This window comes from Coregonus lavaretus (assembly GCF_964263955.1).
Source record: "Coregonus lavaretus genome assembly, contig: HAP1_SCAFFOLD_756, whole genome shotgun sequence".
Classification (NCBI taxonomy): Eukaryota; Metazoa; Chordata; class Actinopteri; order Salmoniformes; family Salmonidae; genus Coregonus; species Coregonus lavaretus.
The window spans coordinates 72284-86714 of NW_028160146.1; the positions used below are offsets into that span (position 1 = coordinate 72284).

Consider the following 14431-nt stretch of genomic DNA (forward strand, 5'->3'; position numbering starts at 1 on the left):
GAAAAGAAACAAAGGAATATCCTCCACTCACGGGAACTGCAGATTTCTCCTATTCTAAATCCGAAGTCCGAGGCATAGCATGTCTTCCCTTCGCCATTTTGTTCTTTTAAGATAAATCGTATTTTGTTTCAAGTTAAACAAATTCATTAAAAATTTTTTTTTTTTTGAACTTTCGATTATAAAGTTCCCGATTAGAAATGGATGTTCAGAAGTATTTGCTACGCATTGGGTACGCGGGACCAGCTTTGCCAACGCCGACCCTGGACGCGCTCCAGCGTGTACACTGCTGTCAACTGAGGACTGTCCCGTTCGAGAACCTCACCATCCACAGCGGGGGCCGCGTCCGACTCGACCTCCCGCACCTCTATGATAAAATTGTTAACCACCGCCGCGGAGGGTTCTGCTTCGAGAATAACGGGCTGTTCTCCTGGTTTCTGTCAGAAATGGGATTCGAGGTCACCATCCTAGCGGGACAGGTGAGAAACGCCATCACAGGGCGGTATGGCCCCCCGAACGACCACTTAATCTCAATGGTGACGCTCGAGGGGCACCGGTGGCTGAGTGACGTGGGATTTGGTGGGTCAGGGTTCGAGTTCCCCATGTCCTTAGAGACTGAAGAACCCCAGAAGCAGGGCCACAGAGTGTACAGGATCAGACAAGAGGGAGAGATGCGCTTTCTGGAGTGGCAAGATGAAGAGAAGAGAGAAACTCGGCTCTGGACTGAGCTATACAAGTTCACTCTGGATACACGCTGCAGAGAAGACTTCATAGAGATGTGTGACTACCATCAGAGCTCCCCTAGCTCCATCTTCTTCTGTAAGTCTCTCTGCTCCATCCTGAAGCCCACCGGGAGGCTCACCTACATGGGCCACAGACTCATCACCACCAAGTTTCCCTCAGAGGAAGGAGGGAATGTGACTAAAACGACCAGAGAGCTGACTGAGGAAGAGATTCCTGACATACTAAAGGAGGAGTTCGGAATCGTGCTGGAATCTCCACTTGTCCCAAAGGATGAAGCTATCACACCACCCCCCATCATGTATTAACTATTTTTTCATGAAAAACAACAAGACAGAAACAAATTGTCCGTTTGATTTAATAAATTAATATACATACACTTAAGATGTACAATGGTCATTGCATTAATCAAAATCTGTCCAATTTCAGACAAGTCTGCGTCCAAAGTATTTACACATGTACAATTCTCAGGTTGCACTTAACACTTAGCAAGGCATGAACATGACTGAGAGGGGGGGAAGGAGAGAGAGAGAAGGAGAGCGGGAGGGAGGGAAGAAGGAGAGCGGGAGGGAGGGAGGAGAGCGGGAGGGAGGGAAGAAGGAGAGCGGACGGGAGGGAGGAGAGCGGACGGGAGGGAGGGAGGGAAGAAGGAGAGCGGGAGGGAGGGAAGAAGGAGAGCGGACGGGAGGGAGGAGAGCGGGAGGGAGGGAGGAGAGCGGGAGGGAGGGAGGAGAGCGGGAGGGAGGGAGGAGAGCGGGAGGGAGGGAGGGAGGGAGGGAGGAGAGCGGGAGGGAGGGAAGAAGGAGAGCGGGAGGGAGGGAAGGAGGAGAGCGGGAGGGAGGGAGGGAGGAGAGCGGGAGGGAGGGAAGAAGGAGAGCGGGAGGGAGGGAAGAAGGAGAGCGGGAGGGAGGGAAGAAGGAGAGCGGGAGGGAGGGAAGAAGGAGAGCGGGAGGGAGGGAGGGAGGAGAGCGGGAGGGAGGGAAGAAGGAGAGCGGGAGGGAGGGAAGAAGGAGAGCGGGAGGGAGGGAAGAAGGAGAGCGGGAGGGAGGGAAGAAGGAGAGCGGGAGGGAGGGAAGAAGGAGAGCGGGCGGGAGGGAGGGAGGAGAGCGGGAGGGAGGGAAGAAGGAGAGCGGGAGGGGGAGAGAGGGAGAGGGAGAGAGAGGGGTGGTTTCCAAAAGCAAACTTGACTACTCTGGGATTGAGTTAGGGGGCAGGACAGAGCTGGTTCCCCTAGCCTTGCGTTCGTAGTTGACAAGCCGCTGGCCAACCAGGTACCTGCAGGAAGGCAAAGAGGGCACATGGGAAAAAATAGTCACATGTCAATCACAATACTAGAGCATTTACCTAGTTTGTGTGTCAGCTGCAGATCAAGACCTTGAATAGTTAAATCAGGTGTGGTAGTGCTGGGCTGGAAAAAAAGCCTGCATATCCTGAAGCTCCCCAGGACCAGGGTTGTACTATCCCTGTACAAGGAGCTCTGAATGAACATGCCAGGTACGGAGATAGGGGTGGGTGCTTACTTATCGTTCTTGATGTGTTCGTAAAGGCGTTTGAACTGTCGTATCTGGAAGGACAGGATGCCAATGATGGACACCACCATCAGGAGGAATGGGTAGATCCTCCTCTGTATCAGAATCTGCATCTCTGGAGTCACACCTGACACACCTGACAGACCTGACACACCAGGAGGATATAGAGCTATTAACAGAGTTATCTCTGGAGTCACACCTCACACACCAGGAGGGATATAGAGCTATTAACAGAGTTATCTCTGGAGTCACACCTCACACACCAGGAGGATATAGAGCTATTAACAGAGTTATCTCTGGAGTCACACCTCACACACCAGGAGGATATAGAGCTATTAACAGAGTTATCTCTGGAGTCACACCTCACACACCAGGAGGATATAGAGCTATTAACAGAGTTATCTCTGGAGTCACACCTCACACACCAGGAGGATATAGAGCTATTAACAGAGTTATCTCTGGAGTCACACCAGGAGGGTTATACAGTGGGGGGAAAGTATTTAGTCAGCCACCAATTGTGCAAGTTCTCCCACTTAAAAAGATGAGAGAGGCCTGTAATTTTCATCATAGGTACACGTCAACTATGACAGACAAATTGAGAAGAAAAAAAAAAAACCAGAAAATCACATTGTAGGATTTTTAATGAATTTATTTGCAAATTATGGTGGAAAATAAGTATTTGGTCACCTACAAACAAGCAAGATTTCTGGCTCTCACAGACCTGTAACTTCTTTAAGAGGCTCCTCTGTCCTCCACGCGTTACCTGTATTAATGGCACCTGTTTGAACTTGTTATCAGTATAAAAGACACCTGTCCACAACCTCAAACAGTCACACTCCAAACTCCACTATGGCCAAGACCAAAGAGCTGTCAAAGGACACCAGAAACAAAATTGTAGACCTGCACCAGGCTGGGAAGACTGAATCTGCAATAGGTAAGCAGCTTGGTTTGAAGAAATCAACTGTGGGAGCAATTATTAGGAAATGGAAGACATACAAGACCACTGATAATCTCCCTCGATCTGGGGCTCCACGCAAGATCTCACCCCGTGGGGTCAAAATGATCACAAGAATATTAATGGTGAGCAAAAATCCCAGAACCACACGGGGGGACCTAGTGAATGACCTGCAGAGAGCTGGGACCAAAGTAACAAAGCCTACCATCAGTAACACACTACGCCGCCAGGGACTCAAATCCTGCAGTGCCAGACGTGTCCCCCTGCTTAAGCCAGTACATGTCCAGGCCCGTCTGAAGTTTGCTAGAGTGCATTTGGATGATCCAGAAGAGGATTGGGAGAATGTCATATGGTCAGATGAAACCAAAATAGAACTTTTTGGTAAAAACTCAACTCGTCGTGTTTGGAGGACAAAGAATGCTGAGTTGCATCCAAAGAACACCATACCTACTGTGAAGCAAGGGGGTGGAAACATCATGCTTTGGGGCTGTTTTTCTGCAAAGGGACCAGGACGACTGATCTGTGTAAAGGAAAGAATGAATGGGGCCATGTATCGTGAGATTTTGAGTGAAAACCTCCTTCCATCAGCAAGGGCATTGAAAATGAAACGTGGCTGGGTCTTTCAGCATGACAATGATCCCAAACACACCGCCCGGGCAACGAAGGAGTGGCTTCGTAAGAAGCATTTCAAGGTCCTGGAGTGGCCTACCCAGTCTCCAGATCTCAACCCCGTAGAAAATCTTTGGAGGGAGTTGAAAGTCCGTGTTGCCCAGCGACAGCCCCAAAACATCACTGCTCTAGAGGAGATCTGCATGGAGGAATGGGCCAAAATACCAGCAACAGTGTGTGAAAACCTTGTGAAGACTTACAGAAAACGTTTGACCTGTGTCATTGCCAACAAAGGGTATATAACAAAGTATTGAGAAACTTTTGTTATTGACCAAATACTTATTTTTCCACCATAATTTGCAAATAAATTCATTAGAAATCCTACAATGTGATTCTCTGGATTTTTTTTTCTCATTTTGTCGGTCATAGTTGACGTGTACCTATGATGAAAATTACAGGCCTCTCTCATCTTTTTAAGTGGGAGAACTTGCACAATTGGTGGCTGACTAAATACTTTTTTCCCCCACTGTAGAGCCATTAACAGAGTTATCTCTGGAGTCACACCAGGAGGGTTATAGAGCTATTAGCAGAGTTATCTCTGGAGTCACACCAGGAGGATATAGAGCTATTAGCAGAGTTATCTCTGGAGTCACACCAGGAGGGTTATAGAGCTATTAGCAGAGTTATCTCTGGAGTCTCACCAGGAGGATATAGAGCTATTAGCAGAGTTATCTCTGGAGTCACACCAGGAGGATATAGAGCTATTAGCAGAGTTATCTCTGGAGTCACACCAGGAGGGTTATAGAGCTATTAGCAGAGTTATCTCTGGAGTCTCACCAGGAGGATATAGAGCTATTAGCAGAGTTATCTCTGGAGTCACACCAGGAGGGTTATAGAGCTATTAGCAGAGTTATCTCTGGAGTCACACCAGGAGGGTTATAGAGCTATTAGCAGAGTTATCTCTGGAGTCTCACCAGGAGGATATAGAGCTATTAGCAGAGTTATCTCTGGAGTCACACCAGGAGGGTTATAGAGCTATTAGCAGAGTTATCTCTGGAGTCTCACCAGGAGGGTTATAGAGCTATTAGCAGAGCCAATAGAGCTAAACACGTCATACCACCCACACGTGTGCATGCAAACACTTCCCATAAACATGCACGCATGCAAACAAACACACGCACACTGCTGACTTACCTACGGCAGGTACGACCCCGGCTGCTATGACGTAGGGGACACAGAGGGACAGCAGCAGCACTGAGATGACAGGGGCAGCCAGCTTACAGATGATGAAATGGAGGTCGATGTTCCTGATGCCGTTAGCATACACCTGACAGGAGGAGAGGTGGCAATGTTATCCCTCACGGGTCACTTTACACAAGGTCAAACGCTGTATTGTTCACGTAGGGGGAAGAGAGAAATGTCTCATTCGCTTCCATTCCACAGGTTCAATTACCGGTAGTCAGAACGGAAAGAGTTGGTCAAACTTAAGTGTGAGATTGATAATAGTAGTTCTATATTAGGTTAAGGGATAATGACGTGGTGTAGGGTAACACACCTGTTCTATGACAGTCTTCAGCCACCACTGGGGACCCATGAGGGTGATGGCAGCGATGATTTTGGCATGGAGTACCCCCAGAGCCCAGTCCTACACACACACAAAAGATACCATATAAAAAAAACTGTGATCTTTACTATTGAACACGCACACGCACACACACACACACACACACACACACACACACACACACACACACACACACAGTGTACCTGCCAGGGGTAGAGGAGAGGCGTCTGGTCCAGAGGAACGCGTAGGGGAGCCACGATGACCAGTTCAAACAGCAGGCCCAGCAGTAGAGGGATAACACCAGCCACTAGCAACGCTACTACCAGTGTCTTCAGGATCTACACACACAAAAAGGTAAGACGTGACTGGATGTTGAAATATAAATGATCTTGGCATGGCCATCCACCTCCATAACTATTACAGCCTACTACAGTGTCGTCCATATACAGTTCCGGCAGAGTGGATTTGGTATTTATTAGGATCCCCATTAGCCGCTGCAAAAGCATCAGCTACTCTTCCTCGGGTCCACATGAAACATTACATAATACATAGTACAGAACATTATTAGTCAAGGACTGAAACACAATCTAAAACGTCACACAGTCTACATATGAGTACATACACGTAATATCTAGGTCTAATACATAGTTCAGTGCAAATTACAATATAGCATATATAAAATGGCTGTTTCTCTTCACAGTCCCCTTTGTGCAGTAAGGTAAATTTTGTGGGGGTTTTTAAACTGGTTTTATTGCTAGCTTGAGTTACCTGGGGTGGCAGAGTTCCATGTAGTCATGGCTCTATTTAAAACTGTGTTTCCCAGCCTCTGTTCTGGACCTGGGGACTGTGAAGAGACCTCTTGGTTGCATGTCTTGTGTTGTACCGATGAGTGTCCGAACGGTGTGCCAACTGCTTGAACAGACCGTTCGGTACCTTCAACACATCAATACCTTGCACAAAGACCAATAGTGATGCAGTCAATCTCTCCTCAACTTTGAGCCAGGAGAGACTGACATGAATGTTACTGATACAGTTGAAGTTGGAAGTTTACATATCCCTTAGCCAAATACATTTAAACTCAGTTTTTCACAATTCCTGACATTTAATCCTAGTACAAATTCCCTGTCTTAGGTCAGTTAGGGTCACCACTTTATTTTAAGAATGTGAAATGTCAGAATAATTGTAGAGAGAATGATTTATTTAAGCTTTTATTTATTTCATCACATTCCCAGTGGGTCACAAGTTTACATATACTCAATTAGTATTTGGTAGCATTGCCTTTAAATTGTTTAACTTGAGTCAAACGTTTCGGGTAGCCTTCCACAAGCTTCCTACAATAAGTTGGGTGAAATTTGGCCCATTCCTCCTGACAGAGCTGGTGTAACTGAGTCAGGTTTGTAGGCCTCCTTGCTTGCACACGCTTTTTCAGTTCTGCCCACAAATGTTCTATAGGACTGAGGTCAGGGCTTTGTGATGGCCACTCCAATACCTTGACTTTGTTGTCCTTAAGCCATTTTGCCACAACTTTGGAAGTATGCTTGGGGTCATTGTCCACTTGGAAGACCCATGAGACCAAGCTTTAACTTCCTGACTGATGTCTTGAGATGTTGCTTCAATATATCCATAATTAATCCTTCCTCATGATGCCATCTATTTTGTGAAATGCACCAGTCCCTCCTGCAGCAAAGCACCCCCACTGCATGATGCTGCCACCCCCGTGCTTCACGGTTGGGATGGTGTTCTTCGGCTTGCAAGCGACCCCCTTTTTCCTCCAAACATAATGATGGTCATTATGGCCAAACAGTTCTATTTTTGTTTCATCAGACCAGAGGACATTTCTCCAAAAAGTACGATCTTTGTCCCCATGTGCAGTTGCAAACCGTAGTCTGGCTTTTTTATGGCGGTTTTGGAGCAGTGGCTTCTTCCTTGCTGAGCGGCCTTTCAGGTTATGTCGATATAGGACTCTTTTTACTGTGGATATAGATACTTTTGTACCCGTTTCCTCCAGCATCTTCACAAGGTCCTTTGCTGTTGTTCTGGGATTGATTTGCACTTTTCGCACCAAAGTACGTTCATCTCTAGGAGACAGAACGCGTCTCCTTCCTGAGTGGTGTGACGGCTGCGTGGTCCTATGGTGTTTATACTTGCGTACTATTGTTTGTACAGATGAACGTGGTACCTTCAGGTGTTTGGAAATTGCTCTCAAGGATGAACCAGGCTTGTGGAGGTCTACAATTTGTTTTCTGAGGTCTTGGCTGATTTCTTTTGATTTTCCCATGATATCAAGCAAAGAGGCACTGAGTTTGAAGGTAGGCCTTGAAATACATCCAGTGTGTACACCTCCAATTGACTCAAATTATGTCAATTAGCCTATCAGAAGCTTCTAAAGCCATGATGTCATTTTCTGGAATTTTCCAAGCTATTTAAAGGCACAGTCAACTTAGTGTATGTAAAAACTTCTGACCCACTGGAATTGTGATAGATTGTTTCACATATAATTCACTGTGTCTGTAAACAATTGTTGGAAAAATGACTTGTGTCATGCACAAAGTAGATGTCCTAACCAACTTGCCAAAACTATAGTTTGTTAACATGAAATTTGTGGAGTGCTTGAAAAATGAGTTTTAATGACTCCAACCTAAGTGTATGTAAACTTCCGACTTCAACTAAACTTTCCCTCCGTGTACATCTAAGTGCGATACGTGCTGCTTTGTTCTGGAACAATTGCAATTGACCTATGTCCTTTGCCGCACATGACCACACAGCTAGGGCAGTAGTCCAGGTGCGACAAAACTACGGCCTGTAGGACCTGTCTGGTCGACTGAGATGTCAAAAAGGCAGAGCAACGCCCTATCATGGACAGACCTCTTCCCATTTGAGCAACCATTGAGCCTATACGTTTTGACCACGAAAGCTTGCTATCTAGGGTTACACCCAGCAGTTTAGTCTCCTAACTTGCTCAATAGCCACATTATTCAATAATAGATCTAAATTAGGTTTAGCGTTGAGCGAGTGATTTGTCCCAAAAATAATGCTTTTAGTTTGAGATATTTAGCACCAGCTTATTGCTAGTTTCCCATTCTAAAACTGACTGGAGCTCTATGTTAAATGTCTCAGTTATTTATTTTACTGTTGCAGCCGACATGTATACTGTTGAGTCGTCAGCCTACATAGACACACAGGCTTTATTCAAGTTCAGTGGAAGGTCATTTGTAAAAACAGAAAACAATAATGGCCCTAGCCGGCTGCCCTGCGGTACACCACACTCAACTGAATTTGCATGAGAGAGGCTTCCATTAACGAAAACCCTATACAGTAATCCCTCGTTTATCGCGGGGGTTACGTTCCGAAAATGACCCGCGATAAGTGAAATCCGCGAAATAGAAAACTTTTTTTTTTTTACAATTAGCAACTATTACATGTATACAAATACAGTGACTCACGTGTAGGCCGTTTCGTCGACATTATGGGTTTAGAAGATGTTCGAAATTACAAGATAATTTGGCCAACTTAATGTAAATTTGCCAAGCTGTTTTATGTACGTACACATAACTGCACGAGACGACAAAATGATAGCACAATTCGTAGCATGTTTTGATACAAGAAGCGGGAGTGAGTTTTTAGCGAATCAGAATGCAGAGCACAATGCACCAAAAAAAAAAAAAAATGCATTATGAAAATCCGCGAAATAGCGAATCCGCGATAAGTGAACCGCGAAGTGGCGAGGGATCACTGTATATATTTTTTTTGTCATTTAACAGAAGCTCTTATCCAGAGCGACTTACAGTTAAGTGAGTGCATACATTTTCATACTGGCCCCCGGTGGGAAAACGAACCCACAACCCTGGCGTTGCAAGCGCCATGCTCTACCAACTGAGCTACAGGGGACTACATAATACACAATAGTATAACTAATAGATAATATAGTATAACTAATACATCTACTCTTACCATGAGGCTCCACTCCTGGACTTTGATCATGATGATGGTGCGTCCCTGGGGCATCCAGGCCAGTAGAACGGTGGCACCGCGGATGGACAGCCAGCACACGTACAGACCACACGCAGCCGTATACAGCTCATGGATCTTAGAGCTGCCCGTCCAGAACGACATCAGCCAACGGCCCGCAAACACTTCAACACATTCAAAACATAACGATGGCCTTTAGTGTCCTTTCGAGACATTCAGGTTAGTCATTCCAGGTGAGATTCCTGAAGAAGTACTCCAGTATTGAGATCAACAAAGTCCACTTTTTTTCAGCTCAAGTTCAATTAGATTTAAAACAATACTGCGAAGGTGTGTCGATAGAAAAGAGAGAGAGTACGGTCAGTGTTGGGGAAGCTACTCTGAAAATATAGTTCACCAAGTTACCAATTACTTCACACTGGAAGAAGTTAAGCTACCCTTAAGAAAAATATAGTTTACTTAACCAAAGTTAATTTGAAAAAGTAGTTCACTACATCCAAACTACTTCGTGATAAATTATCATATCTAAACATATCACTATGGAGTCAGATGTTAACAGAATGTGTAATTTAGCCTATTAAAACACAAAAAATATGTTTCAAGTGAGAATTAGGCCGGTCTAATGCAAAAATGAAATTCTTGACTATTTTACCCATATTTTATTTCAGCAAAAAAAGTAGTGTATAGTTCCAGTAGTTAGCTACACTGCTATATGGCAAGTTAGTTAAGAACAATTTCTTATTCACAATGACGGCCTACACCGACCAAACCCGGACGACGCTGGGCCAATTGTGCGCCGCCCCATGGGACTCCCAATCACGGCCAGTTGTGATACAGCCTGGAATCGAACCAGGGGGTCTGTAGTGACGCCTCAAGCACGGAGATGCAGCCTTAGACCGCTGCGCCACTCGGGAGCCAATTACTGAAAACACTACCAATATTTCAGTGGAGGCTGGTGGGAGGAGCTATAGGAGGACAGGGTCATTGTAATGGCTGGAATGCGATCAATGGAATGGAGTCAAACATGTGGTTTCCATTTCTTTGCTGTGTTTGATAATGTTCCATTTATTCAATTCCAGCCATTACAGTGAGCCCGTCCTCCTATAGCTCCTTCCACCAGCCTCCACTGCAATATTTGAATTTAGTTCAACGACCACCAAGCTACTGCAAAATCTAGTTAAATGACCAGTTGAACTACATGTAGTTCACTACTCCCCAACAGTGACTAAGGTTGATGTCTCACCTGGTAACGTCAGACACACCAGACTGGACACCAGCAGGGTGACACACATGAACCCTATCAGCAGGACGATCTACAAACAAGAGAGAGAGACATTCAAGTGGTGACTTGTCCTGAGGGGAAAGTGGAAGGGTCGGTGGTAGGGTGTAGTGCAGGGCTGTCCAACCCTCTTCCTGGCAATCTACCGTCCTGTGGGTTTTCAGTCCAACCCTAATTTAACACACCTGATTCTACTTATTAGCTGCTCAACAAGACCTTAACTAGCTGAATCAGATATGCTAAGTTAGGGTTGGACTGAAAACCTACAGGACAGTAGTTCTCCAGGAAGAGGGTTGGACTGAAAACCTACAGGACAGTAGATCTCCAGGAAGAGGGTTGGACTGAAAACCTACAGGACAGTAGATCTCCAGGAAGAGGGTTGGACTGAAAACCTACAGGACAGTAGATCTCCAGGAAGAGGGTTGGACTGAAAACCTACAGGACAGTAGATCTCCAGGAAGACGGTTGGACTGAAAACCTACAGGACAGTAGATCTCCAGGAAGAGGGTTGGACTGAAAACCTACAGGACAGTAGATCTCCAGTAAGAGGGTTGGACTGAAAACCTACAGGACAGTAGATCTCCAGGAAGAGGGTTGGACTGAAAACCTACAGGACAGTAGATCTCCAGGAAGAGGGTTGGACTGAAAACCTACAGGACAGTAGATCTCCAGGAAGAGGGTTGGACTGAAAACCTACAGGACAGTAGATCTCCAGGAAGAGGGTTGGACTGAAAACCTACAGGACAGTAGATCTCCAGGAAGAGGGTTGGACTGAAAACCTACAGGACAGTAGATCTCCAGGAAGAGGGTTGGACTGAAAACCTACAGGACAGTAGATCTCCAGGAAGAGGGTTGGACTGAAAACCTACAGGACAGTAGATCTCCAGGAAGAGGGTTGGACTGAAAACCTACAGGACAGTAGTTCTCCAGGAAGAGGGTTGGACTGAAAACCTACAGGACAGTAGATCTCCAGGAAGAGGGTTGGACTGAAAACCTACAGGACAGTAGATCTCCAGGAAGAGGGTTGGACTGAACCTACAGGACAGTAGATCTCCGGGAAGAGGGTTGGACTGAAAACCTACAGGACAGTAGATCTCCAGGAAGAGGGTTGGACTGAAAACCTACAGGACAGTAGATCTCCAGGAAGAGGGTTGGACTGAAAACCTACAGGACAGTAGATCTCCAGGAAGAGGGTTGGACTGAAAACCTACAGGACAGTAGATCTCCAGGAAGAGGGTTGGACTGAAAACCTACAGGACAGTAGATCTCCAGGAAGAGGGTTGGACTGAAAACCTACAGGACAGTAGATCTCCAGGAAGAGGGTTGGACTGAAAACCTACAGGACAGTAGATCTCCAGGAAGAGGGTTGGACTGAAAACCTACAGGACAGTAGATCTCCAGGAAGAGGGTTGGACTGAAAACCTACAGGACAGTAGATCTCCAGGAAGAGGGTTGGACTGAAAACCTACAGGACAGTAGATCTCCAGGAAGAGGGTTGGGCAGCCCTGGTTAAGGGTATACGGGTTAAGTGTTAAGGTAGTGTGTAGTGTAACTGACCCTAAAGGGGAAGCGTAGGGGCCGGTGGTAGGGTTGGAAGCCTATAGGTCCTCCCTGCTGTAGTATGGCCTGATGGGCTGCATGAAGCCCCTCCCCCACAGCAGGGGCGGGGTTAGCGTTGTTGTTATGGTGACCGGGAGCAGGGTTGTTGTTGTTGTTGACAGGCTGGTTAGCCTCGTCGTCTTCCTGTTCTCCCAGCAGGTAAGAGTGGAGGTCTCTGAAAGGGGAGAGGGGAGGAGGAGGGGGAGGGGGGAGGGGGGAGGAGGAGGAGGAGGATAGGGGAGAGGAGGAGGATTAGGAGAGGGGGTAGAGGGGCAGGAGGAGGAGTATAGGGGGGAGGAGGAGTGGGGAGAGGAGGAGAAGAGGAGGATTAGGAGAGGAGGAAGAGGATAGGGGGGAGGAGTGGGGGGAGGAGAAGAGGAGGATTAGGAGAGGGGGCAGAGGGGGAGATAGGAGAGCAGAATGAAGGTATAGAGAGTTAGCTAACAAATATATACTTCATGTTACGGGTCTGTAGTTACAATGAAAGAACACTTTGGGAGTGTGTATAAGTGTGTACAGGTGTAGTGTATAGTGTGCATAGGTGTAATGTATAGTGTGTATAGACTTACAGTAGGTATCCAGCGGTTACGGTCCAGGCTCTGACCAGACCTTTGAGCCACTGGCGTGTGTGACCCTGTTCCAGGAGAGCTGGCAGAACCACCTGCAGCAGCAACAGCTCCAGAGACAGCTCACTGACTGGAGCATCACTGGAGGAAAGGAGAGAGGAGGGGGGAGAGAGAGAGGAGGGGGGAGAGAGAGAGAGGAGGGGGGAGAGCGGAGAGAGGAGGGGGAAGGTACATCACTTACCGGGTATAAACATCTACAGTACATTCCTAGGTATTTAGATGCTGGGCTGGAAAAAAACCTGCACACAATGCAGCTCTCCAGGACCAGGGTTGGTGACCATTGCTGGCCACAGTTGAGCCATGTTAGTGTCCCTGTAAAGCATGATGTTGTAGGGAAGGAAAGAATGAGTGTCCCTGTAAAGCATGATGTTGTAGGGAAGGAAGGAGTGTACCTGTAAAGCATGACGTTGTAGGGAAGGAAGGAGTGAGTGTACCTGTAAAGCATGATGTTGTAGGGAAGGAAGGAGTGTCCCTGTAAAGCATGATGTTGTAGGGAAGGAAGGAGTGAGTGTACCTGTAAAGCATGATGTTGTAGGGAAGGAAGGAGTGTCCCTGTAAAGCATGATGTTGTAGGGAAGGAAGGAGTGTCCCTGTAAAGCATGATGTTGTAGGGAAGGAAGGAGTGAGTGTCCCTGTAAAGCATGATGTTGTAGGGAAGGAAGGAGTGAGTGTACCTGTAAAGCATGATGTTGTAGGGAAGGAAGGAGTGAGTGTACCTGTAAAGCATGATGTTGTAGGGAAGGAAGGAGTGAGTGTCTCTGTAAAGCCTGATGTTGTAGGGAAGGAAGGAGTGAGTGTCCCTGTAAAGCATGATGTTGTAGGGAAGGAAGGAGTGTCCCTGTAAAGCATGACGTTGTAGGGAAGGAAGGAGTGAGTGTACCTGTAAAGCATGATGTTGTAGGGAAGGAAGGAGTGTCCCTGTAAAGCATGATGTTGTAGGGAAGGAAGGAGTGAGTGTACCTGTAAAGCATGATGTTGTAGGGAAGGAAGGAGTGAGTGTCCCTGTAAAGCATGATGTTGTAGGGAAGGAAGGAGTGAGTGTCCCTGTAAAGCATGATGTTGTAGGGAAGGAAGGAGTGAGTGTACCTGTAAAGCATGATGTTGTAGGGAAGGAAGGAGTGTCCCTGTAAAGCATGATGTTGTAGGGAAGGAAGGAGTGAGTGTCCCTGTAAAGCATGATGTTGTAGGGAAGGAAGGAGTGAGTGTACCTGTAAAGCATGATGTTGTAGGGAAGGAAGGAGTGTCCCTGTAAAGCATGATGTTGTAGGGAAGGAAGGAGTGTCCCTGTAAAGCATGATGTTGTAGGGAAGGAAGGAGTGAGTGTACCTGTAAAGCATGATGTTGTAGGGAAGGAAGGAGTGTCCCTGTAAAGCATGATGTTGTAGGGAAGGAAGGAGTGAGTGTACCTGTAAAGCATGATGTTGTTGGGAAGGAAGGAGTGTCCCTGTAAAGCATGACGTTGTAGGGAAGGAAGGAGTGTGTACCTGTAAAGCATGACGTTGTAGGGAAGGAAGGAGTGAGTGTCCCTGTAAAGCATGACGTTGTAGGGAAGGAAGGAGTGAGTGT

The 14431-nt window shown here is 46.7% G+C and overlaps 2 protein-coding genes across 2 annotated transcripts in view; one reads left to right on the plus strand and one right to left on the minus strand.

Moving 5' to 3' along the window:
• LOC311122078 (arylamine N-acetyltransferase 2-like) lies at positions 1 to 1117 on the plus strand. Its single transcript, XM_084196490.1, has one exon. It carries the CDS (start codon positions 198 to 200, stop codon positions 1044 to 1046), a length of 849 nt encoding a protein of 282 aa, XP_084052616.1. The 5' UTR covers positions 1 to 197; the 3' UTR covers positions 1047 to 1117.
• Positions 1079 to 14431, minus strand: part of LOC311122077 (E3 ubiquitin-protein ligase MARCHF6-like) — a 27999-nt gene continuing 14646 nt past the window's right edge. Inside the window, exons 18-26 of the mRNA XM_084196489.1 lie at positions 12809 to 12946; positions 12198 to 12414; positions 10605 to 10674; positions 9347 to 9528; positions 5599 to 5733; positions 5387 to 5476; positions 5026 to 5158; positions 2259 to 2412; positions 1079 to 2013 (exon numbers count right to left, since the gene is read on the minus strand). Of these exons, the coding sequence (XP_084052615.1) occupies positions 1926 to 2013; positions 2259 to 2412; positions 5026 to 5158; positions 5387 to 5476; positions 5599 to 5733; positions 9347 to 9528; positions 10605 to 10674; positions 12198 to 12414; positions 12809 to 12946 (1207 nt within the window). The 3' untranslated portion in view covers positions 1079 to 1925. The remainder of the gene's footprint in view (positions 2014 to 2258; positions 2413 to 5025; positions 5159 to 5386; positions 5477 to 5598; positions 5734 to 9346; positions 9529 to 10604; positions 10675 to 12197; positions 12415 to 12808; positions 12947 to 14431) is intronic.